A 25,384-nucleotide genomic window follows, 5' to 3' on the forward strand; every position below is an offset into this window, starting at 1 on the left:
AACTAGAAATTATCTCGTCGCTGAGCGTTCAATATCCAGCCAGGAATCTTGGGCGCGGCTCCCGAGAAACAAGCCTCGCCCCTTGGCACCATGCCTTCACCACGGCATCCGCTAGGTGACCACTCACTGCCATACACTGTCCACACGGAACTTGACAGTGACGACGAGGTTTCTTTGGACACAGACACAATCACCGATGGCGACAATATCACTGCATCACCTTCTTCTAGAGGGTTGCACAAGTCACGTCCCCCCACGTTCAACCTCAACCTCCGCCACACCGTCGATCTACGAGCCATCACTTATAATGGCACCGTGGACGAGAACCTTGTCTGTCCGATCTGTCGGTGCCCATTTGTGGATCCAGTATTGACAGACTGTGACCATGTATTTTGCCGGCCATGCATTGACGATGCTCTATCCGAGAGCCAGCTTTGTCCTATCGATCGGCTACCGCTGTCTAGTGATGCAGTTAGCCGGGCACCGAAAATGATTTTCAACCAACTGGATGCTTTGAAGGCCAAATGCCCTTGTTGTGGAGTTGTCCTTGCCCGATCGATGCTGGAGAGCCACTTAGAGAAGTATTGTCTCGAGGCAGTTGTCAGGTGCCCTGGGGCGGAATGTGTTAAGCTTGTGAAGAGGAAGATTTCCGGTGAAGACTGCTTGCACTATCCTATGGTCTGTCCGGACTGTAAGGAAACTCACGATGAGATAGATATGGAAGCACATCGAGAAAACTCATGCAATGAGCGGCTTAAAGCATGTGAGCACTGTAGCGCCGAGATTCTACGTTGCAAGGAGGAACAGCATGAAGGTGAATGTCCAGATGTTGTTCAGCCTTGCAAATGGGCCGAGTATGGCTGCCAGGATGAGGCAAAACGGAAGGACCTACCTTTACATGCAGATGAGTGTAGCTACAAGGCGATGGGTCAAATGGCGGAAACCCTGAAGAAGGAAATCCGCAGTCTGCGGAGCGAGGTGCGCACTATGAATGAGACACACCACCTCCAAGAACGCCGCATCAAATTTCTCGAGGGCGGACAAAGAGCTTCAGACAGACCTCTGGACATGATGGATCTATCGCTCGCCAACCTCCCAGAATCAACAGGCGCAGATGCGTTAGAGTCGGGCCACGAATACCTCTTATCGTTGCTCGAAGCCCAACAAGGACGACTTAGCCAGCTCTCCGCCGAGGTGTCGGACTTCCAGGCAAAGAGCACTATGATGCTCTTTAATGAAACGCTACCTATCAAGAACGAGCTTGCTGAATTGAGAAGCACTCAGCAGGTTACTTGTATGCATGTTCGCTGGCTGATGAGATTCCGGATGCAAGAGAACCAAAGGCGTTTTGGAGGCGGACCTGGTGCTACGTCGAATGGTGGATCGGATGGAGGATCTAGCAGTGACTTGTCTATGGGTCGGAGGCTGAGCGATTCGTTAACGAGGGATATCATCACAAAGCTCTGATACCCTCGACGATAGGCGGCGTTTACTTGACTGGCTGTGCTTGCCCTACGGCTACTTCAAATAAGCTTTGGCTATATCTGATTATTAAATACGGTGTTCAAGGCGGTGCGGGTGTTTTCACTGTATTTGAATGAGGCGTCAAGGAGAGGCTGGCATTGGAGATGGGCGTGGAATTAGATAGAGGATAGGAGACATGAAATCAAATTTATCAGAAGTACTGCATTGATAATGTAGGCCTACCCCCCCACAGACTGGCCATACCAAGTATAGAGACTCTCATTGTAGAGTTTTGCCGCACACGTCGCACCGTTCTTGGTGGCTCAACTTCTCACCGCTCCTATAGAAGTTTTGTTGCACATCGCACTTTGGTACAGTGTTCTTTAAGGCGACATTCAAGTTTGTTGGCTAAAATGCGATAAAGAACACTGTACCAAAGTGCGATGTGCAACAAAACCACCTATACAGGATGCGGTGAGAAGTTGAATCACCAAGGGAAGGGCGACTGGCAAAACGAAAGTTTTGTTGCAAATCGCACTTTTGCCAATATCGCATTTTAACTCTACAATCTCAAGTCTCGACTTAGAGCGAGTTAAGCAACTCTCAAATAATTATTTGAAGCTGGCTTAAGGGAAGATTTAAGTTGTGGGATCAAAGTGTAGTTTAAGACAAGAGTGAGATGTGCAACAAAACTACCTGTACAAGAGCGGTGACAAGTTGAGTTACCAAAGACAGGGCAACGGGCAAAACGAAAGTTTCGTTGCACATCGCACTTTTGCTAATATCACTGTTTTGCTCTACAATCTCAAGTCTCGCCTTAGGGCGAGTTAAGTAGCCTTCAAATAATTATTTGCAGTTGGCTTAAGGGAAGATTTGAGATGTGGGATCAGAGTAGGATCTGAACAAAAGTGCGATATGCAACAAAAACTTTATAGGGAGGCATTGGGTCGCGGCATTAGGCCAACGGGTGGAGTTTCGTTGCACATCGCACATTTGCCAAAGCCGCTATCTTATCCCACATCTCGAATATCGCTTTAAAGCAAGTTAAGCCTGCTCCTAATAATTATTTAGAGGAGGCTTAACTTGCCTTTAATGTAATATTTGCGTTGTGGAATCAAAATGTAACTTAGGCAAATGTGCGATGCGCAACAAACGGTTACTCGCTGGCCTAAGGCCGCCCACCAATCTGCTACTCCCACACCACCGATCTCCTTAGGCCAACGGGCATAGGGGAGCGAGGGATAAGAAGTTGAGACAATTGCCAAAGTCGCGTCTTTATCCAACATCTTAAATGCCACCGGGTTAAGCAATCCCCTAATAAAGTTTTGTTGGATACCGTACATTTGCTAAATGTCTCAACTTCTTATTAACTCTTCTCCTCTCTGGAGTTTTATTACGTGCCGCGCTTTCTCCCAATGCCTCAACTTCGCACCTACTAGCTATTGGAACCATTTGCTACAAGTTTGGACGTACATACAGACTATATTCAGAGACAACAGATAAGCATCACAAGACATAGCCATTATTATACATTCTCCAATTCCCCCAGCTATATCCGACTAGCTCAGTTGGACAGCTTTCAGGAGGAGACTTGTTCGTCCAATTGTTTTCGCAACACCCACCGTTAATTACACTTCTAAGGTGGAGTGAAGCTGTGGAAGTCCATCAGTGTACAGTTTCTTATACCTGATTTCCCAATCCACCTCGGCCCCCAGGTCAGGATCCCGGAAATCTAGGGATGGAAGAGCAAACGGCACTTCCTTAGCATCATTTCCTCGAAGTACAAGAGCTGGTATCGTCCATCTTGAAGCTCCGGGTGCAATTCTCTTCAGTATCTGCTTTAGCCTTCGTCCCTTACCGATCCAATTGGGGGGACGTAGTAATCTATGTAGGTGTTCCTTGCGGAAAGGTCGGACGAGGACTGGCATTGGGCCGCGGTTTTTAATACGGATCCAGTATCGTCCGTCGTAGAGGGTCCATTCTGACCATGTATTTTCGAGGGGAGAGTGAGGTGGAGGGACGAGGATGGAGGGGTGCGTTTCTGAGCTGGAGTTGTATGGCTGCCGGGATATAAGCCATCTGCACTTCTCTTCTACAGGGGGCTTCGAGCCCTGGTGACGGGCGTGAGAGACACCCTCAATAATGGGTCGAAATTCAACCCCGGCCACTGTGAACGCCATGGGGGGCTTTCGCTGATTTTTTTTACTTGTCATGACCTCGCGGAAAACACGTTCTACGGCGGTGTTTAGAAAGGAGAGCGATACATGTTCTTCCGGTGTAACAAGCATGACGATATAGCGGATAATGTTCGCCGCCAGGAGTTGGCCATCCGCCTGCTGTGTATTTGCAAATGTTTTGAGATCTGGAAATCGGATATCCAAGATGCTAGTTCGGTTGTCGAAGGTTCGTATGTCACACCGAGCAAGCCACTGTTTCGTCACCTCCAGTTCGGAATTGGTGACCGCCCTGCATCTTGCTGATAGCTCGAGGAGAGCAGGTTTTGTTAAGGCGGCTGGCATGTAGTAGGATTTGTACATATGCCTGATAGCATTTCTTGTCGTGAGTGTCGGGTCCTTGTTCGTATGATCTTCAAACCACTCCATTCCCTCAGCCTGGCAGGTAGCTATCAACCTCTCTTTGCCAACGCTCAGCAAGGGCCGATAAATCTTGATACCACCTGTCTCTATAGGTAACCGAGCTTGATAAAATAGGTTCATCTGTTCCGAATTTTGGGGGAAGGCGAGGGCGTTATGCTCCGAATGGGGTTCAATGAGAGGACTTTGGATAGGGATCCCTCCACTCTCATAGACGCCATGTATGCCGTAGCATTCTGGAATTCCACCATCAACCTTCATACCCATGAGACCAAGCCTGCCATGGCCTTTAATCAGCCTCATCAAGATAGTTTCCGCCTGATCATCTTCGTGATGGGCAAGAAGCAGGGACCTGATTCCTAAGTCTTTACAGGCTTTGCCCATTATCTGGTAGCGATACTTCCTGGCCAGGGATTCAAAATTAGGCTTATCTGCTGGATTATCACATCCAGGCCAGTTGATCTGCAGCACCTGCGTTTGTATGCCTAAATATCTAGTTAGCCATAGAGCTTGGCCGAAGTAGGCAATTTCCGCACCTCGTCCTTCAAGGAGTCTAGCAACAGAATTTGCCTCAGAAGTACTTCCGGCTCTAACCCCATGATCCACTACAAAAGCCCGAAAGTCGATTTTCCGGAGAGAACCCAAGGGAGGGAGACCAGTGCCGGGATACGTGGATTGGAGTTGAGAGCAGAGAGTAGCAAGGGCCATTGAGTCAACCCCACCGCTGATAGCCAGGCCTGATAGTACGATATGAGTCCTTAAACTACTTAAACTCTTCGCTAAATTGGGATTACTGACCGAAGGTCTCCGCCTGCCCCCGATGAGAGCTCTCGGCGGTGGTGCATATTTTAGATAGAGAGCTTAGGAACTCTGCTACCGCAAGTGGGCGAGCCGTGGAGGCTTGAGCTTTGAAGACATGACTAGAGACGCCCATGACATTATGGGAGTGATGCCTTCTTTAAATTGGTAGTTTGAAGCCGTTTTATATTAACATCGAAGTCGTCTCGTCAGCCTACATGTGGATGTAGTTTGGCTGTCAGGGGTGCGTTATCGTCACGCCTAAATTTTATTTCTGAGTAGATTAGATAAACGAGTTCCAACCAACTCCAACAACCTCACACTCATTCATTCTAGCCATGGACCCGCATTGATAATTCCTCGCCCTGGCTTCGGCCTGTACCTTGATTGAAAAGCGTCGAATCCACCGAGCTCTCAATTTTACTGGATTTCGACTACTCCGAAATGTCTTCCCAACCACAATCCAAATTTACCACCGCCCTCCTCGCTGGTGGACTTGCCGGGACCACCGTCGACCTCTCACTCTACCCTCTAGACACGTTAAAAACGCGTCTTCAATCCTCCACCGGATTCTTCGCATCCGGAGGATTCTCGGGCATTTATCGCGGGGTCGGGAGCGCAATAGTTGGATCTGCCCCCGGCGCAGCGCTCTTTTTCTGCACATACGAATACTCCAAGAGTTTCCTATCTGCGCGGCGGCATGCGAATCAGGCCAATGGAAGAGGAGCGGCGGATTGGGAAGCGCCAATTGAACATATGGCTGCTGCTAGTCTTGGGGAGGTCGCAGCATGCGCAGTGAGAGTTCCTACGGAGGTGGTGAAGCAGCGGGCGCAGGCGGGCCAATATCCATCTTCTCTGTTAGCTCTACGGGCGATTTTGTCTCACCATCGGACCATTGGTATACCTGGCGTGTGGATGGAGCTATATCGGGGTTGGTTCGTCACCATTATGAGGGAAGTACCATTCACGGTCATACAGTTTCCACTGTGGGAGGCGATGAAGGAATATAAGCGGCGGAAATCTGGGAAGGACGAGATCAGCGCGTTGGAGAGTGGATTGTTTGGCAGTGCTGCTGGTGCTATTGCTGCGGGAGTTACGACCCCTTTGGATGTTCTTAAGACAAGGATGATGTTGGCCAAGGAAAAGACAGCTATGATCCCTTTGCTGAAGCAGATATTGAAGGATAATGGCCCGAGAGCTTTCGTTGCTGGTATTGGGCCAAGAGTCCTCTGGATTAGTGCCGGAGGTGCCATATTCCTGGGTTCGTACCAGTGGGCATACAATTCTCTATCTCAGCAGAGGCCGAAATAGTCATATGTGACATATTGTATAGTGATTTCTAAGTGTCTTGGGATACCATATATGTATAGAGCGGTGGACACGTCTCAAGGCGTCGAATTATATCATGTGCGATTACTTGTACGGTTAGGGGCGTGCCGGAGGGGGCGCTTGGGGGATCTCAGGTCGCTTTTAGCTCTTAACTGGATGTAACAGAGATGAAATAGATAGGAGGCGAAGGGTACTGGTAAAACGAGACACATCAGAATTATATCATTGTATCTTTGAGCCATCTCTCCGACTATAAAGGAGCTAGCTCGGCTGCTGAGTATACTCAGCCTATGGTAATTTAGTTCCAAATGACGGAAGAGCTTCCTTCCTATTCATGTCTCACACCCTGCTATATGAACTTCAAAATGTTCATGCTGTAGCTTGCGCGGGCGGGGTCACGGTTCCAGGTTCAGCCTCCGGCTTCTGCTCAAAGCGAATTGGCTTTCTCCCGTTGCTCTTATAATACAACATCACATCCGCACCTCCCTTCCAAATATGAGCTCGGAGAGTCGCGAGAGTCATAGCAACCGGTAATTTCTGGTCTCGATATTAGCTAGGCACAGGAATGGCAACAGGCAACTTACTTGGTCATAACAGTAGAGCTCAAGATACTCTTCCGGCTTAAGAGCATCGGGGTCCGGCTGCTCTGGAGCTGCCTCAATGCGCTCAGCGACGTATGCTAGGATTTTCTTGACGCGGAGCATTCTGTTTGCGTTCAAACGAGAGTTTCCGTCTGGACCAGCAATACTAGGAAGGAGGTCCTGCCAGGGTTGCAAGATGAAAGAGACCTTAACAGGTTCCTTCAAGGGGATTTTGTTCTGTCAATTCGTTAGCAAGATCCTATCGAGGTCCCAAAAGAAGGACATACCCTCAGAAGTAGATCACCAAGCCACATGGGAGCTCTTTGTTCTATCAAACTCGCATCATCCCCAACTGTACCAACCGTCCCTCGGTACAGATCCGCACTCCCACCGGATGTCTCCTCCTGAATAATAACCGTAGTCATTGGCGGAGGCTTAAGTACGGGAGTCTCATTAGGCAGAGTTGGCGTGATTTCACTATCGGGCTGCTTATCAGGGTTTTCAATCAGTGCCTTCTCATACCCGTATCTGATTCTCTCGACTATGCCAAGGAAAGTATCCTCGAATTCTTTCTCTTTGTCACCGCTCTCCGACGTTTCTGAACCATCATCTACTTTCTCATCCACAACGACTGGTTTCTCTATGTTTGTCGATGCGGAACGTCCAAGCTTTTTGCCTCCAAAAGACATTCCCATGCGGAACTTCTTGCCAAAGACCTTTCCATTGTTCTCCTTATCAGGTTCTGTAGGAGATTTCGGGAGTTTGTCGTCCGTCGGCTCGACAGAGGTCGCCGGAAGTAACGGCTTCGCAGCTTCGTCCGGGGATATCTGTGTGCTAGAGAAATAATCACCAGACTTGTCACCTGAAGCGCGGCTTGTCTGTGATGACTTCTTATCAAGAGCCGCGCCACCTTCGGGAACGCCTGGCAGATGCATAACTGCGGGTGTTGCAACTCCGATGCTCATACCAGGGGTCATTGGATAGGGGACGCCATTGGCTCGTGGTGTCAATGCAGCCGTACGATCTGGCCAGCTTCCCATTGTAGAGGAAGGTATCTGAATCGAACTCGGGGGAATTGCACGCGTGTTCTTTTGTTGTTTTTCGAAGAGCTCTCCCCGATATACTTCATCCTGTTTGATCATTTCATCGATAAGATTAGCAAAGAGATATCGCAGTATCCATTTCCCAAGGTTGACTACCTCGGCAATTAGTATATGCTAGTCAAGGGAGTCATTTTGCTCTGACTGCTGGAGGAGTTTCTTACTTCTTTGGTCATCCCGGAATTCGATTGGCTCTTCTAGCTCGAATTCATCTGCATACATCTCTGCATCGAAGCAATTATATTCTTCCAGCACTACGGCCAGCCGCCCTGTGCGAGTATCTATTGAGCACCAAGGAGCAACTGCTTCAACCGTGTTGACTTCGGGTTCCACGTCCTCGAGATGCCTTTTCCCAAACGATTGAATTGGGATGCACTTTTCTGTCAGCATTACATCAGAAACATTCCGGAGCCATATCTTACCTGCAGCAAATCCCACAGAAGGACATCACCTGCTGTATCCAGCGTCAAAACCCTCCTACGGTCATTAAGTAGCTTGTGTTTGACTAAGCCATGCTGGCCTTCAATTGTATCTTCCGGCAGGGCGTTAATTGGAACAATAACACCGATATCTGGATCTACGATTATCTCAGATCCTTTTCGCGCATGGGTCAATGCCGAAATAGCGGAGGCATTAGTGTCCAATTCTCTTGCTGCAGCCACTGGGAAAGTTGCTGTATTTGAAATCTTCAAGATGGACTGTGCAGGTATCTCTCGTTTTTTTGAGTGGCCATTGGTAGCAGGCGGAGAACTACCAGAACGCGAAGCCGAGCTCGATGCCCGATGTCGTCTGTAGGCTTCTGGTAACTGGATGTCGGGACCGGTATCGACGTTCGACCAGCGATTTATAGAGGAACTTGAGGTTGCAGTCCAGATATAATCTCCACACACAATGACTTTATTAACGCCCTCGGTTTCTTGAGCGACAGCTAGGGAAAGGCCGTCATCCATCTCACCCATTGTTCCTCTAACATCGGTCTTAACAACCAGCCCCGACCTATCCGCACTGTAGAATGTACCAAGTTGCGGGTCGTCGGAAAAGAGTGACCATACACTGTCGTTATGCATAGTCAATGTATGCATACAACGGCCTCCGGTAACACTCCAGACCTTGACGGTCTGGTCAGAGCTAGCAGTCATAATCGTGTCACCAGATTCGTTGATCAAAATGTCTCGGATGTTATCGGTATGGCCAACAAATTTAGTGATCCTTTTGCCAGACCTCGGATCCCAAAGTCGCACGATAGATTCTGGACCTCCGCTTGCAAGTATAGTTCGACTGGTGCTCAGCGCGTATACCGAGCCTTTCTCACTCTTCTCTTCATCTCCAACCTCAATCTCGAGCTTCTTGCCCGCTCCATTTAGATCCCAAAGGAATATCTTTCGATCAAGCCCCCCAGATGCCACCCAGTCTGCCTGCGCATTCGGAGTCGCAAGACGTTTGACATAGTCGGCGTGTTGTCCAATTGTCTGTGGCGCCTCTTGCTCCTCCGACAGTGGCCTCCATACTCTCACAGTCAAGTCGGAAGACGCTGATACCACGGCTGTATTGTTGTCTGTAAGGACGAGATCGTTAACCCAGTGGGTGTGGGCCTGCGTCTGGATACGGAAACTGGATGGATGCTTAGATTTGGAACTGGGCGCTGACGGAGGGTCATCAGGCGAATCAAAGGGGTTGTCTCTTGAGCTCTTTAAATCGATGTTCTGGTTCCATGCGCATACTGTGCCACCTCTTCCCCCCGAATAGCTAACAACCGGTCAGTTTCAGGCACAAGGGAGCTATCACCGGCTTTGACTGGGTTAGTGGAAGCGGCGACATACAGAATAGATCGATCAGGGTCCACAGCCAACCCATTGACTCCCAAACGATGTCCATTTGGGGAGTTGTCAAGAGGGAGTACATAGGAAACCCGTTGTTTAGCCTTCTTGGCCATAGCCGCTTATCGCCGAGGTGTCGCAAACATATGGATCAATGTCTGGCAAGTTCAGAATTTCACACACATCTAGGCATTGAAAGATAGAGGCGATCAGTGAGGTCGGTGGTTGTTCGGGGTTCGTCTTGATCTGGGGAAGCAGTGAGTAGACGCGCGATAACGCCCCGGATCCCTTATAATTAGCGCATGCGCGGGGTGCGGTTACGACGGAGTAGTGACCCTGATTCCCTACTCCGCCGTTCGCTGTTTAGCCTCTGAAATAATGCTGTCACCTAACCAGGTATAGTAAACGCCGGTTAAATTGTAGCTACCGACTTCGTGCTACTCCATACGTATAAAGCACGAGGGTATTGAGGTTTAAGCTAAGGGCAACCTTCACAATGATCTAATTAGTTATATTTTGAATTGTACATGTACATGTTCTTAGGCTATATCATCTATCTCGGCTTCAGAGCTTCGAAGTGCCTAGTTCCTGCTCCAGTCCATGGTTTCCTGCCCCACTGGTTCACAAGCTTTAAACAGATTGGGTATCGTCCGTTCCCCCCTGATCCAAACGCCGAAAAACAATATGACAACCATCCTCACCATGTTACAAGCTCCCCGTATCCCAGGCAAAATCCTTGACGAACCCTTTGTTCATCAAAACCGCAGCAATATTTCGCCGCTGCTGTAGCATATCGGTCTCGTAATAACACGATGTGTCTAGACCCATTGCGACACAGTAGGCATTTGTGCAAACAAATACCCCACAGTCATAGCCATTGTTTTGGCGTGCACATGCTGTTCGTGGCTTCTTCCAACTCTCCTCGTCGTACGCGTTTCCCAATTGGAATTTGAGCCAATCGCGCATAAGGTTAACGAAGGGGCGCGGATCACCTCCCATACTGTCGAAATATTCAATTGTCTTCGCGACTGGGCGGACAACACCAATCGTCCAGTGGTTTCCCTTGCAGATGGGCACGAAGACCGAGTCAACTTCTAGCAGAGCGGCTCCGGGTGCCTTCTTTCTCTTCATGAGGTTCGCGGTACTGCTAGGCCCCTTTTTGATGAGGTTTTGGTAGAAAAAGCTGTTGTGTGCAATAAACTTGGGCACAGTGCTTGGTGGCTCGCCTCGAGCCATTGCTTCGGCGACGGCATCTTTGTTGGCAGCATCAACAATCCATTCGATATAAGAGTTTATGATTTCGTCATTCAGCCAGGCGCGGTTCCCTAGCAGTGTTGCGAAATCTTTCGTCCGCAGCTCGGTTCCTCCAATCGAGGTCGTAATGACTCGGTAAGGGTCCTGCATATACGCCGCTTGGTTGACTCTGTTTTCCCATTCCGAGTTCATAGGTCGTATGAGCGCTCTCAACGGAGAACGACGCTTTAAACGACGATCCTTGGCAGCTTGGATAGCAGCTTCTCTCTCTTTGATCTTTCGTTCCTTGGCCAATCTCACCCGCCTTTCATTATATATTCCCGAGGGCGCAAATAGCTTGGCTACTTCACGGCGCTCTTCTTGCTCTTCGTCCGACCCTAGGAGCTTTCTCATCTGTTCACCCAAGTCGTCTACGCTTGTACTCGCCCGTAACTTCCGGATATCATCTCCTGAAAGCGATTCTGGAGTTGGCGCCACCCGGGCGAGCGTACCTGCAGTCTCGGAAACAGTTCGGCGCATGGGTTCGGAAGTTCGAGATGATGACGAAGGGGATGGGCTCGGATACGCTGAAGCGCCATAATCCCTAGCCTGCGAAACTCTCTTCTGGGGTTGTTCTTCTTTGGGAGATTCGGTGGGTTTTGAGGGTTTTTGTTTATATGTACTTGACTTCCTCCGAAGCAAACCGGGTTCTGGGGGAAGCCAGAATGCATCGACACGTTGTGTAGCCTCTCTCTCATTTTCGCAACTTTCAATATCCAAAGTCCCGCATCCACCCTTTTGATATCTATTGGTCACAGAATCCGGCGAGGCAGGTCTTGGGCTTCGCGTTTTTTGGCGCTTCAGCGCTGTCGCGCCATCGTTCCTAGGCATCGCAGACTGGATATGTGTGTCTCCGATAACTAGATCCTACGTTAGAATATGTATATTCCGAGAGCTGGTAGTCGCTCACTTTCGGTTGACCCTTGGGTCATACTGGTGTATGCTTGGGAGGGGGCGAGTGAATACAAGCCGGCGCACCAGCTTGTACACCAGCCCCAGCCCACCGCCATCGCGCTCTGTATAATTCCCATCAAAACAGACGATGTATGTGGCGTTGTCGCTGACAGGGGCTAGGTAGAATGTTAGCAAACACCGCTTGCGATATCCAATATGACACGGAGCTAGAAAAGTGATGCGTACCTCCAGGACGGGAATTGAGTTGCGGGTAATTTGAACGGAGGCTTTCCGCTTGCGTCCGCTCATTTCGAGAAACCCCAAAGATGAACGTCTAATGGGTCAAGCGTCCATATCTATGCCGGTATCTGTGAAGGCGTACAAGTTTCATCAGGGGATGTTGGATGTGGGGTGTCCTCGCCCGCTGGCGCTGAACTGAGGAGAAAGTATCGTATCCTGGGGGAGACAATGGAAAGTGGCTGGGTCCCGGATTAACTATTTACCCGGGCCGGGACTCACCATCCACAGGGATAAGGTGAGGATCTTAGGTACATGTATGTACGTACCCGAATCAAACATGGCATCTTCTCAAACATCACCTATCAAATATAATACTAAACAATTTTTTTCCTTTTTAATTGCGACTTCTAGCGGATAGGTACTTATACGAGGACGGCAATTCCAGCTCCCGAATAAGCAAAATAGCGTAGCTAATTCCACCAATTCTAATGCGACAACACCACCGTATCGTACCTCCTTATCAGGTGGGAGCGGAAGTATGAATTCGGCGTTTGTTTCCGACGGGTAGGTGCAGTGGCAGCAGACAGTATCTTTTGGTGAGGGAATTGGCGGTCGGAAACTGATTCTTGATGCTATTTCGAGGTGCATGTAGGGAAAATACTTCTACATCAATTGCCTAGGGGACTGGTATGGTAAACGAGGGGGGATAATAGAAACAACTGGCAGTTATAGACCGATTATCAGTGTATTGTCCTTCTCTTTGTTCAGTCAGACAGCTGAATTCTTGATATCGGCCCATATGAGGGGCTTTGGTAGGATATTTTCGTCGCATCAAGTCACAACACCATTCACAATACTACTGATATCTGTCAATACCTATGTCTAGATGTCTTTGATTTAAACGTGATATATATACATGGAGAAAACAGTCTAAAAAATCTCGGGTATACTGATAGCTAGATTATGTTAGCGCTCTCTCACAAAATAGCTCTATGCTCAGACAAATTCTTGGTGCAGAAAGCGCTAAAATAGGAATTCAGCGCGTCCACAGTCCCGCTTCCTTCTACTAAGCTTGTAACAATGCCGATATATCCATCTGGTCGTACAACAATGACACCTCCTTTTTCTTCGTCTAGTCCCATCTTTGCATGGGCTGCGGCCTTCGCTTCTGGGGCCCTCGGATCCCATATATCATCCGCATATATATGGTCTCTGTACCTGGCCAAGACATCTGGTACATCTCTCGAAATCTCAACATCCGACCTGCTGGACGCAATAATTGTGCAGAAGGTGAAGAAGTGGCTATGTGGGTTGTGCCGTTCATGATGAGATACTGTATCGATATCAGAACGGAGATAGGAGGTAAGGAATGACGATTTCTTGTTGATGTTCCGGGCAAAATCGCCAATTGCCGTTTTGGTTGTGGAAGGTTTCCCAGCAAATACATATATTCGGAACGAGCCATTGAGAGGTATCTCCTGTTCGAGGTGTACCACGTTCGCATCGACAACGCGGGTGACATTGGCGTTGATAAGTAAACGCCCTGAGCGTAATTTGTTGCCGGTTGGGTTGATGAGATTGGATTGAGCCGGGTGGGATGGCGACCAGTTGAGGGCGTTGGGGCCATACGCCACTCCGTAACCGCTAGTAAACTCGCAAGACTCCTTGAAGGTCTTGATAAATTGGTTCTCCTCTTCTCCGGCCCCCTTCTGATCCCTCTGCTCGTTTGCCGCAGCAACATGCTGGGCTGCCGGAGGTTGTTGTGAAAACAAGGCAGCATACTTTGCATCAAAATTCAACAGGTTTTCCGCGACGAGCTTCCGCTCAGATTCGTAGGATTGGAGGATCGATCTATCTGCAAACCCACCCTCGACGTGATGGATCTTCCATGCTATGTTTAGGGCATCTAGGAACGCCGTATTCATGCCTTGGCCGGCTTTTGGCTGTAACTTTTATTAGCACATCGACCTATGCTTGTTTTGTGTGGTTGCTTACGCTGTGGGTATGACAAGCATCCCCTCCCATGAATACCCTATGGTCAAGCGTGTATTTCTCTGCAATCCCTTGCCCAATAGGATACACAGAGTACCATTCCACCCGCTCCCATTCGATGCTATATGGCTCAAGTATCCGTTTCGCCGAATTTTGGACTTCCTCTTCCGAGGCCGTTTTCCGGGGATCCCAGTCTTTGTCTGTTGAAGATGCGATTTGAATATATAGGCGTACAAGGTTATTTTCGCGCGGAATGACCATTATGGAGCCATGCTCCGAATGTATAGTACATTTCATCTAATACACTAGTTAATATTGCACGTCTAATATTCCTGGGAGCTTCCTGACCTTTATATCTGGGAAATCCGTCTTCACGACGCCATCCATGACACCCCAAACATAAGCAATTGGGTCCTTGTGCTTCACAGCGATTTGTAATTGATTCCGCACAAATGACCGGGCCCCATCTCCGCCAAATAGGTATTTCGACCTCACGCGCTCTTTCTGCTTGCGATCTATGTGCTCTAAATCCACCTGGACAGGATACTCTGGGTCTGCCTTCTCGTCGGTTTTGAAGCCTGTGATAGTCCATGGCCTCTGAATGTCGACTCCATTCTTGTTCAAATCGTCGATGAAGACACGTTCAATCATCCCCTGGTGCAAGAGGGTGGTAAACGGATACCGCGCATCAACAAAGCTGGGGCAACTCGCCCAAGTCCCCGTCCGATGGATCCCATCGCCTGCGGAGGTCGGGTCCCAGAACGCAACCTCATAGACTTTGGCAGGCTTGTGAGCCATAATGGCCGCCTTGAGATCCATATTCCGTAGGAGGTCCAAGGATCGAGGTTGGATACCATCCGCACGACCGGTCTTGGTAGGCTCAGGCCGTATATCGATATGCTTAATCTTGTATCCCCACCGTGCCAGGCACGTCGAGAGCAGCAAGCCAACAGGACCTGCCCCAACGATCACAATGTCATACTTTTCACAGGCATCGCTGGTTGCCTCGACACCCTCGCGGGGCTTCATATTCTCGTCCATAGCAAAAGAAATCGGCGTCTCAACGAAAGACCCACTCTGTATTGGTCGAATTGGCGAGTGTTATAAGAGGGAAGGAAATTGAGAAGAGGAACAAGTACTGTAAACGGAGAAGGGAGCGAGCTTAGAGGGATGAGAAAGAGTCTACTTAAATGCAAAGACATGAGTCCTGGAGGAAACTCGGAGATTTTGACGGCATTTGACTCGGCGAGAACACTGCCATCGCGTCTTTGGAGCTGGAGCGATCCGCCCAGACTTAGCGGCTCCTTGGGAATGGGGACAGAGGCGGCATTGGTGGAAGGGGGATGCTATTAGTCTTAGTCGAACCCAGTGCGGAGGTTACGGTGCGTACGGATGAGTTCAGCGGGAGTCGAGCAAACGCTGGGTGTTGAAGACGGCAAGTCATGCGTGCCTTAGGCCGTGCGGGGCAGAGAGCGTTCGGCTGCGAACTCGGTACCTGAGAGAGAGAAGGATTAGGTGTGGCGTACACGGCGGCCACTGTCGTCACTGCTGGCCTAGCACTGGACAGCTAGCGAGATATCCAACGTCACTTGGTCCAACGCTGTCTATTTAGGTAGAGAGAAGTCATCTAATAAGGACGACCTATTTTTTTTTAATTGATAAAAAGCATTGTATAGGAGCCCTAATTGATTCTATTTTCATGGGCTCCTGAGTACGTAGGCTATTAAGAGTATATCGGGGCCAGTGGCTCTACCTGTCTCGTTCTTTGGCTTCACGATATGCCTTAAGATAAATACGGAGCGCAAGATTATCAAGACTGAAAATTTTGATTTGAGGATGCGTGACTCGCAGTCCATTGCTCAAGCGGCTTCCTCAATATTTCTGCTATTACATTTGCTGCTTTGCACTTTTAACCTTGCCCATTGTTGATTGTCGAGACAATGGGACTCAGTCACTCGTGGGTAATAGCTGGTTTACTAGCTGTTATAATACCTTCTCAATTGAAGCCATGAGACTGGATCCTATTACTTGCATCACCTCCAAGACACTCGTAGTCTGCATACATATGTTCTACCCAGATTTCCCCAACTTTATTTGGGGGTTTAAGTAGCAGGTTCCGTAACCGTGCAAGGTACCATCCCAGCCTAGGTCATGGCTGGGAACTAATACAGTCTACCTAGTGGATATATAGCAGATACAAGGTATACGGAGTTACATAGTTACATACTCACCGGATATCATATCATGAGGTGGAAATATGATAAAGGGGTTTACTTCAACTTAGCTTGTTACGCGGATGAGTAGCGAAACGTGCAAGCTGCACCAATCCATTGGAAATATTAATTGAGGGTGGTGACGCTTAGCGGGTCAAAACAAACACACAACTTCGCGCTCACAATACCGCCTTCAATACGAAGGTGCCACAATACCAAGCCTGCTGCAAATACAGATCCTCAAATGGAGCAAGACGATAAATTCACTCCGCTTCCCCCAATTTCTCCCATCAGACCCTTACACCTCCGCAAGCAGTCAAGTCAGATCCAGATTACAGGACACAACCACCAATACCCACCCGAAATCAACCAAACACACAAAGCCGAGTCAATCCCGTTTGTCTTTCCTCCACGAACATCTTCCCTGCGCTACTCAGCAGATTCGATCGCATTGGGATTGCTTTGCCTCGCGACACCTGGACCTCCGCCGGTTTCTGTGGATCCCGCTCAGTTCGGCGATTTGAGTTCCATGAGGAACCATCTCTCTAGTACTTCAGCCCAGGACGCTCCCTCAATCGATACATCGCGGTCCACTGTTTCGAGCATTGAGGCTTTATATCTATCATCCGGTTCTTCTTCCGCGATCCTCGGCGACTTCATTCCGATTGATGCAATGGATGTGACCCCTGACATGAGGAACTCCGACTCGTAAGATATTCACCACCCTAAAGAGACAGCGCTGACTGTGTACCTAGAATTGGAAGGGTTGATCGACCTGTGAACCCTTATGAGTTCGAGCCTATTACCCCATACATCAATGAGGCACGCCAGACCACAATGACAGAGTTCATCACGAGAGCAACGCGTGAGAACTCAACACCACCGATGCCCAGCCCTCGACCATTCCATACGAAGAATTCGCTCTCCGAAGGAAACGGAGTTTATCAGCCTCATAGACCTAGTCCGCTAGCTGTCCCTTTCCAAAAGCCAGCACGCCATATGCTTCATAGAAGCGAGTCATCTCCGAGCATACCCCCTCTCCGGTTCCAGGCACGCGGCGATGAAGGCCGTGGCTCAGAGCCTACAGAGTTTGCTGATGAAGATAACACTCTGGAATCGCCAACTCGCCGTGGACCTGATGACCGCGACTACCGAAGTCGCCGATACCGTGTAGAGGGTGCTCCTCTGTCATTCCCTAGCAGGTCTCGCCATGGTCTCGCCATATCACGATCGCCTTCACCGACACGCTCCAACATTCGGAGTCCTGGTGATGAATCGTCGAACCGCTCTTCTCGTGGTCGTCAACAGACAATATCGCCACCAAAACCCCTGGATGACGTATTCGAGACAGATGAGATCGATGCCCGCCGTGTAGCAGCTGCTATGAGCCCGCTAGTTGATCCAATTCCGAAACGATCTCGGTCGCCGATGAAGAAAATGTTTGGGGATCACGGCTGGCTTGGTCAGTCACCAGATGAACTGAAAGAGGTCAAGGTTCGAACGAAGAAATCCTCGCTCGACAGGAGAGATGATTCTATCAATCGCCAAAAGAAGCCAGGCATGATGGGAAGACTTAAGAACAAGTTTGAAGAGTTTGTGAGTAGACGATACCTGCCAACGAAGATGAATATATCTAATGTAACTGCAGGCTGAAAAGGCAGATATTAACTCCAAGCGGTCCAGCACCGACAAACGCCCAGCCTCTTCCCTGCTTGCGATATCTCTTGGCCCTCCTGAGCAGGCACAAATATCCATGGAGCTTGAGCTCATGCTAGTGCACACTGGCAATAGTTTCCTCATGAATGAATTCAGCCGAGGTCGCATGGCCGTGGACACGATCAAGAAGACTGTTGACACATGGAAGGGCAAAGGACGACCGGGAGTCATCGAATTCATGTACGACCAGGCCACACAACGTGAGCTCGTTGCCGCCAATCAACACACCTTCCGATTCCATGGCCAACGTGCCGGTGATGTGATTCGGGTCAACTCGATGCTGTATAACTGGAAGCAGGTTGCGAATCTCATGTCCATCCGGACGTTCTGCAATGCTGATACGGTTATATTGAAGCTTCTCTTCGACATCGAACAGATATTGGAACTATTGGGTGCGTCAGAGCCAATTATGTTGCGAGTTCAGCAAATCCGAGCCCGAGTCAATGAATTGATTCGCAAAACGCGTGAAAAGACAGTGGGCAAGACAAATGGTCTACAGCACTCGACCGGGGAGGGATCTGCGAGAGATACTCATTCATCAGTGGGCAGTCGACCCAGAGGTTTGTCTACTGAGGATCCTTACGGTGGCTTGAAGCTCGTCCCCGACTCCTATCCAGAGCAGGTTTGAGTGATAAAGCCTTGGTTTTTGGCATGCTCCGCAACGTTGTTGTTTTGAGTACTAAAATGATCATGCTGCACAGTCTTATTTCCTTCCATTCATCGAACATTTCCTTCTGTAGGTATCCCCTAAGGGAGTAAAACCTAGTGTTATGTCCGAGTCGAGCCAAAAATGTACTTAGAGTAATAAAAAAATCCATCACTGAACTTCTTTGCCAGAGGATAGCGATAGTGCATTAAAATTTTCATGAAGCGTACGTTTTTTAAGAGATGAAGCGGGCATCTCTCACTCGTTATTTTATATCCCCAAACTGCGACTATTTGTAAATAAGGGGGGAAAAGTGGCTGAGGCGCGTGGCTCGCGGAGTCGTGTGGCTTGAACGTTTGCGGCTTTCGCATGTGAATAAATTTAGCAGCTGGACACAACGTCATCAGGCATCGCGGTTGCCTTTATGTTATGCACAGTACATCAATACTTCGTAGACGAATCCCAACGCGAATCCGTGGTCTTCAAATATCGAAACCTCAGGCGCGTTTGCTGGAGGCAGCAACTCTATATCTGATCTCTACTCTCTAGCATACGAGGACCTTGTATTACTTTCCTTGGTGGATATCTCTGTTATTATCGTATAACATCCTTTGTCACACTTCGCTCGCTGCATATATCCAGTTTGCTGACTGCTCAGCCCAGCCTCACCGCGTTGCTCCCTCAATCACTATCAGACCAGCCTACTCTGCTGGGCAGAGTTGAGCTGCATACTTATGGTGGTTATTCCTTGCGGCTCTATTGCTGGCTTGCAATACGCCTTGCTGGACTGTTGAGTCGCCCTGATCGTGGTTTAGCTGCTAAGAATGTCGCACTCGATCCATACCTACGGCCCTACGTGCCGCCTTACTGGAAATGTGGCCTTATCGAACTCACGAAACGACGATGACATTCCATATCTGAAGGCTCAGTTCTTCTATTCCTCACCGCTACCTATCGATGACCCACTCTCGGTCGTGCCGCCGCCGCAGAGCGGATCCGACGTCAAGTCTGCGAAACACCCACTTCGCCCATTCTCGGCATATGATAACAATGCTCTGGAGGAGGCATGGATGGGTGTTGCCTCTCCAAGGGATGGGGATAGTAAGACGAAGAGCACGGCCACACAACTAGCTGGGAAAGATGGGAAGGAGGGACATCCTGCCAGAGTATCTACGCTTGTTACAGAGCACGCCAGAAGGTCTAGGTCAGATTCATTAGGCGAGAGTTCAAGAAATGCCATCAGCGATCAAGGAGGGTTTAAACAAGATGTTGCCCGTGACACACGTCTCAGGGAAAGATTCGAGGGGAGAGAAGATCGTAGATCCTCAAGCCAACCCGTCGGCTCAACCTCCTCATCACTCCCTAGTCAAAGTGGAACTGGTACAACAGGGCAGCCATTCATAAAGTTCGATTCGGCGAAAGACAAGCCCAAATCGCGATACTCTTGGACCCCTACTCGCGACCTAACCGACAACAGCGGCTATCAAAGCGACTCACGAGAAACCGGCGGATCTGGCCGAGCGTCGCCTGAAACTTCGGAAGCTCCTACTAGCAAAATGGAGAATGATTACGCAGACGTTCCTGTGGGTATCTCCAGGCTCCATCTCGTGAAAGTTCCTGCTTTGCAAATGCATCCCATTTACTGGTCCCCGGTCCATGATCTGGCCGCTGTAACTCGTGGAACTTGGTTCTATAAGGATTCCATGTATCCTGTTGAGCCCGCTGTCGCAAATCAGCTCGAGTTTGGCTACCGGGAGCTTAGACCGTGGTCAAAAACATGGAATGATGAACTGAACAGTGCGATATATGTGGGGGCAGCTGGCGAGGAGAAGATAGCCCATCGTCTATGGCCACAGGAAATAGATTCGAAACGAAATTCACAAATCAGCAGTGGCTCCCACGTCTGCACCGATCCATATAGTGCTGCAGAGTGTTTTCCTGGAGAGGCTGCTGCTGAGGGGACGATCGATCTTGAGAAGTCACAGCCCAAACCCGCGACTAAGAGGTACTCCAGCGCTCAAGTAATTTACAAGGACGCTCAGAGCGCTTTCATTCTAAAACCAACCCTACAGCCTTCTGCGTATTATGGCCGAAAACCGTTACAGAAGATCAAAAGAGGCATGACTGTTGGAATCCACGTTGTTCGCGGGTTTGATTGGAAAATGTGGGAGAAACTTCATCCTTCAAAGAAGCGGAACAATACGAAGGCTGCCGAGCTCGCCCCGGTATCTGGTGATGCAGATGCTGCCAAAAATAACGCCTGCTCAGCTTGCCGGGCACAGGAGGAGCGACCTAAGGTTACAGATCTCGTCCTAGTTATTCATGGGATTGGCCAAAAGCTTTCCGAGCGAGTAGAGAGCTTTCATTTCACTCACGCCATTAATACGTTCCGTCGCTCGATCAATGTGGAACTTGCGAATGAAAATGTTCAGCGTGTACTCCGCAAGGATCTCGACGGGATCATGGCGCTACCTGTGAATTGGAGGTCGAATCTATCATTCGAGGACGGAGGTCCGAGAAAAGATGGGGACGAAGACCGCTTTGATTCTGAATTTTCTTTGAAAGACATCACACCCAACACTATTCCAGCTGTTCGAAACCTCATTTCGGATGTGATGCTTGACATTCCATTTTACATGTCGCACCACAAGCCGAAAATGATTCAGGCAGTTATCAGCGAGGCAAACCGAGTTTACGGGCTATGGTGCAGGAATAACCCCGAATTCCACCGTGAAGGCCGGGTCCATATTATTGCCCATTCTCTCGGAAGTGCTATGGCGGTCGAGATTTTGAGCAATCAACCGACCACTATCCCAAGGATTCAGCCCCATAGCAACGAAGTCAATACCAAGCATTTTGATTTTAACACCACAAATGTCTTCTTCGCTGGAAGTCCGGCAGGTTTCTTCTTGCTTCTGGAAAAAGGCAAACTAGTCCCTCGTAGAGGTCAATGTAAACCCGGTGCTGAGCCAGGCGATGATCAAGACAAGGACATTGTCGGCGAAGTTGGAACGTTCGGTTGTATAGCCGTTGACAATATTTACAATATCATGCATTACAATGATCCGATCGCATATCGTCTCAATGCTACAGCCGATCCTCAATACGCTGCAAGCTTAAAAGATGCTCAAGTGCCAAGCGCGACAGCTAGCTTTTTTCAAAGCATCGGAAATGCCATGCGGTCCATAACTCCTGGTATGGCTGCACCCGGAGACCTTGCTGTCGGACAAGTTCCGAGACCCCCAGCTATAGCCCGACTCCCGTCTCAGTTGGAATTGGAGGTCCATGATTTCACACGAGAGGAGATTGCAGAGAAGGTATTCTTCCTGCTGAACGACAACGGCCAAGTGGATTGGTTTCTCAGCTCTGGCGGCGGACCGCTCGAGATCCAGTATCTCAATATGCTAAGTGCGCATAGTAGTTACTGGGGAAGTTCCGATTTTATTAGAATGATTGTGACTGAGGTAGGAAGGCAGCCGGGGAAGAATCACGTCCTGCCGAATATGAAAGCTGTCAAAGTTAGTCCAAGGGACAGTAGAAGATAGTATCCTCCTCGCCAGAAAGACGACCCGGGTGGCGATGAGCCCGATGGGGAGGATATCTTAATCCAGATTAATTTAGATGGAAGGTTTGATTCTAGATACAGCGAGGGATGCGTGGTGTTTAGAGAGTTTTGTGTTTTGGCTTTGGAGTTGGAGTAGAAGGATTTAGGAAGACCTGTGATACCCATACTATGTCGATATATAGAAGAATGAAGAGTAAACTATAATTATATTTCTAGCACCGGTCACTGGGCGCCTGTCGGTGTCTTTTGTGTGTGTTGATAGCAGAGGGGATGCTGCGGCTGCTGATGATTGTGGTGAGGGAGGAGTGTCGATTTAGGGATATATGTTGTGTTGAAGAAGTGCAACGCGGCATATGTTCAGCTTCTTTCTCGGCGGAAGTCATGAAGGTACATCTGTGCGAAGAGTTAGTTTGATTCAAGGTCGATTCCGCATTGTGTCTCATAACTACCTTTCGTTCCTCCTCCGCCCGTTCAGATTAGCATCCATTTGCCCTTAACAATCCCAATGTTACCCTTTAGGGACTCTTACTGCCCATCTCTTCAGTATAGCTGAGCTTAAATAGATCGGCATAGAACTTATATGCCGTACACGTCCTCTCTATATTGGCGAAGCTGTAAAGCGCCAGCGGGTTCCTACATCCGGTCCTAGTAAATTATATATACTCTATTTAGGTCCTCATCGAATTCAAGATGGTAGGTAGGCTTAGGAGATGTTCGAGGGTGGCTAATATATAGTTTGTGGTTTACTCATCTACGTATTCCTGGCCCAGTGTTGTAGCCCGATGCTGAGAGATCGAGGACATCCGGTAGAGACTCGTGTATCTAGAAAATGAAACTGGTGTTTCCGCTGAGCTGCCTCCCTTAGAACAATGAAGCTACAATCTACTAGCTGTATGTATGAGTACGACTCCAAAGCAATATTCGAAGGTTTGCTAGCGCTTGAATGTATGCTTTAGAACCTGTCATGTGGTCGTAAGCCTAGCAAGGAGAGAGGATCGAAGGAACCTCGTGAGATGTCGCCTCTGTGTGTTCTCTTAGGCTGAGAGATCTGCAAATTCATCACGGGGCAACTGTAACGCGAAGGTAGTAGCAGTGTGTAACAGCCGGATGGATAATTGATAGAGGGGATACCACCGATAGCTAGCCGCTGTAGGCGGATAGCCTCGCTGAGTCCCGATGTGCAGAGAGGCCCTCTGGCGGACCACTAATTTCCTGTTGGTGGGTAAGGCATACTTGTCTTGTAGACGTAAAAGTTGCAGCGCCTATGTCGTATACTGCAGCATCTCGCAAGATCATCCAATTCAAGGGCTAAATACCCCTCACTAAACGGCGTGGCAGCCATCCAGACAGCTTCGATTGGCTCGATCTAGGTAAGACGCAGCCCTAACGAGAATGATAGGCCATCTGGAACGCCATCTGTAGGTGAGTTGATCGAGAACCATGAGATGTGATTGCGTCGTACATACTTCGTACGGAGTAGGCTGTCATATTCTTTGGCCGTTTCACTTTTAGGGATACGACCACATCAGCGCAGTAAGAAACTGCACAGTAAGTGCCACGGCATTAGTCTTCCGTCTGGTCGGCGACCAACCCGCCCAGCCAAGAAGGTGTCCAGGTCTTTTAGACCAAGTTATAGCAATATCTGGTATCTGGATTTCCTATGCAAGAAGATAAAGGAATAGGGGCGTACTAGCCTATGTACGTGCCAAATAGCAAATAGACCAACCAGCAAGGCCGGTAAACCTTACGCAAATTAACCGTGTGGACGGTTCCACGTCAAAACCTCTTGCCTAGAGGCAAGAAAATGCATCAGCACGACGTTGTTGTGGCTTGGAGGTGGATTGACATGGATTGTCTACTGCCAGCTTGGAATTTGCTTTAGCAGTAGCGAATCCTTTCTAGAAGGATGAATCTAGAACAAATCATCATGACTATCCTTAAGCGCTCTTACCTGGCTATCGAGGAGATGTTTCTTCGTGGCAAATTTGAGAAAGCGGAGGCTGGTAACGGCTAAAACGCTTTGTTGATACTTGAGTACTACTCCGTACGCCGTATCTTGATCCTCGACTCCTCTGTACTACTGTAGACAGCACTTCGTAGATGAGCGGCACAACTGATTCTCCGATTATCGGGGACTTAACCCCCCGACTGGAAAGTCTCCAGCCAGCACAAAGCATTGTGGGTAAAAGCCTTGAAAGGAGAACCTAGTGTGATGCATAGTCACGAGGAAACCACATGCTTAATTTGTGCGTAGTGGATTAGTTTGTAATTCCAAGCAAGGAAAATAATGAAGGAGGGAAACTAGCTAGGTAATTGACCGGGTTTAGGTTAACGGACAAGGAGGGAAGCAGCTGAAAATGTCATGTGAGATAAGGCAACAATAGAGAAGGATTCAAAACATGTAAATATTACATCAACGTCCAATTTGATTTCGAGATGTCGTGATGCCGACTTTGCGGGAGGAGCCGGCAGAGGCCCAGCTCCATCACGAATTGTTGGGATAAGTGCAGTACAATATTCTCCTCATGTTTCAGATCTGACGACTGCCAGAAGACGCCTGGGTAATAGCGTGCGGAGCCACGTTTCTCTCATGCTTCGTCCATGATGACGGAGCACCTGGCCAACGTCGTGCAACTGCCTGCGCCACCGGCTCGGGGCGAAGGGCAGAAACAAGAAGTCCCGGGTATTCTTTTCTAGGAGTTTCGGAGATGGATTACTCTTTGGAGTCAGCTAGACAGGCTGGAATTCATATCTGGCAGCTGTACTATATGCAGGCAATTTGTACAGCATGTCGTCTTGCGGCACATCACCACGCGTTCAAGAGAGTACCGAAGGCCCCGCCCTGCCTACCTAGTGAAGGCACGCCACTGCCTACGGAGTAGATAGCAATCGCCAGCGATATGAATCGGTGGTTGCGGCGTTAAAGAAGGAGGGAGCTTTGCCCTGGTCATCCAGCGGGCATCCTGCACACAGTCGGCGTTTAGGGGTCGTAAAGGTAATATAATAGCAGCTGCAATAGCACCAGAAATATGTTGGTGTGTACAGTAGCTGGCAAGGGAACAAGGAACAAATAAGCTTGCAGGATGCTTATTAGAGGCCTTCGTACGGGTGCCGTGCCGCGTTCTAGAACTTGTCAGTTCGA

The 25,384-nt window shown here is 49.1% G+C and overlaps 8 protein-coding genes across 8 annotated transcripts; 4 read left to right on the forward strand and 4 right to left on the reverse strand.

Moving 5' to 3' along the window:
* Positions 1–90: 90 nt before the first annotated feature.
* BP5553_04782 (RING protein) lies at positions 91–1,467 on the forward strand (the record flags this gene model as incomplete). Its single annotated transcript, XM_032013405.1, has 1 exon — positions 91–1,467. The coding sequence occupies one exon, from the start codon at positions 91–93 to the stop codon at positions 1,465–1,467; it is 1,377 nt and encodes a 458-aa protein (XP_031870005.1).
* Positions 1,468–3,092: 1,625 nt separating this feature from the next.
* On the reverse strand, positions 3,093–4,992 carry BP5553_04783 (uncharacterized protein; the record flags this gene model as incomplete). The annotated part of the gene is made up of 2 exons (XM_032013406.1): positions 3,093–4,795; positions 4,857–4,992. The coding sequence occupies 2 exons, from the start codon at positions 4,990–4,992 to the stop codon at positions 3,093–3,095; spliced, it is 1,839 nt and encodes a 612-aa protein (XP_031870006.1).
* A 308-nt stretch (positions 4,993–5,300) lies between these two features.
* On the forward strand, positions 5,301–6,167 carry BP5553_04784 (uncharacterized protein; the record flags this gene model as incomplete). The annotated part of the gene is made up of 1 exon (XM_032013407.1): positions 5,301–6,167. One exon carries the CDS (start codon positions 5,301–5,303, stop codon positions 6,165–6,167), a length of 867 nt encoding a protein of 288 aa, XP_031870007.1.
* Positions 6,168–6,554: 387 nt separating this feature from the next.
* On the reverse strand, positions 6,555–9,799 carry BP5553_04785 (putative WD repeat-containing protein 48; the record flags this gene model as incomplete). Its single annotated transcript, XM_032013408.1, has 6 exons — positions 6,555–6,722; positions 6,770–7,003; positions 7,054–7,961; positions 8,031–8,241; positions 8,289–9,612; positions 9,687–9,799. The coding sequence occupies 6 exons, from the start codon at positions 9,797–9,799 to the stop codon at positions 6,555–6,557; spliced, it is 2,958 nt and encodes a 985-aa protein (XP_031870008.1).
* A 589-nt stretch (positions 9,800–10,388) lies between these two features.
* BP5553_04786 (uncharacterized protein) lies at positions 10,389–12,179 on the reverse strand (the record flags this gene model as incomplete). Its single annotated transcript, XM_032013409.1, has 3 exons — positions 10,389–11,836; positions 11,887–12,046; positions 12,117–12,179. The coding sequence occupies 3 exons, from the start codon at positions 12,177–12,179 to the stop codon at positions 10,389–10,391; spliced, it is 1,671 nt and encodes a 556-aa protein (XP_031870009.1).
* Positions 12,180–13,087: 908 nt separating this feature from the next.
* Positions 13,088–15,546, reverse strand: BP5553_04787 (Phenol 2-monooxygenase; the record flags this gene model as incomplete). The annotated part of the gene is made up of 5 exons (XM_032013410.1): positions 13,088–14,053; positions 14,106–14,399; positions 14,451–15,179; positions 15,242–15,448; positions 15,493–15,546. The coding sequence occupies 5 exons, from the start codon at positions 15,544–15,546 to the stop codon at positions 13,088–13,090; spliced, it is 2,250 nt and encodes a 749-aa protein (XP_031870010.1).
* Positions 15,547–16,559: 1,013 nt separating this feature from the next.
* On the forward strand, positions 16,560–18,659 carry BP5553_04788 (uncharacterized protein; the record flags this gene model as incomplete). Its single annotated transcript, XM_032013411.1, has 3 exons — positions 16,560–17,023; positions 17,071–17,911; positions 17,964–18,659. The coding sequence occupies 3 exons, from the start codon at positions 16,560–16,562 to the stop codon at positions 18,657–18,659; spliced, it is 2,001 nt and encodes a 666-aa protein (XP_031870011.1).
* Positions 18,660–19,501: 842 nt separating this feature from the next.
* BP5553_04789 (DDHD protein) lies at positions 19,502–22,222 on the forward strand (the record flags this gene model as incomplete). The annotated part of the gene is made up of 1 exon (XM_032013412.1): positions 19,502–22,222. One exon carries the CDS (start codon positions 19,502–19,504, stop codon positions 22,220–22,222), a length of 2,721 nt encoding a protein of 906 aa, XP_031870012.1.
* Between the last annotated feature and the right edge of the window lie 3,162 nt (positions 22,223–25,384).

Source organism: Venustampulla echinocandica (assembly GCF_003357145.1).
Source record: "Venustampulla echinocandica strain BP 5553 chromosome Unknown scaffold_2, whole genome shotgun sequence".
Lineage (NCBI taxonomy): Eukaryota > Fungi > Ascomycota > Leotiomycetes > Helotiales > Pleuroascaceae > Venustampulla > Venustampulla echinocandica.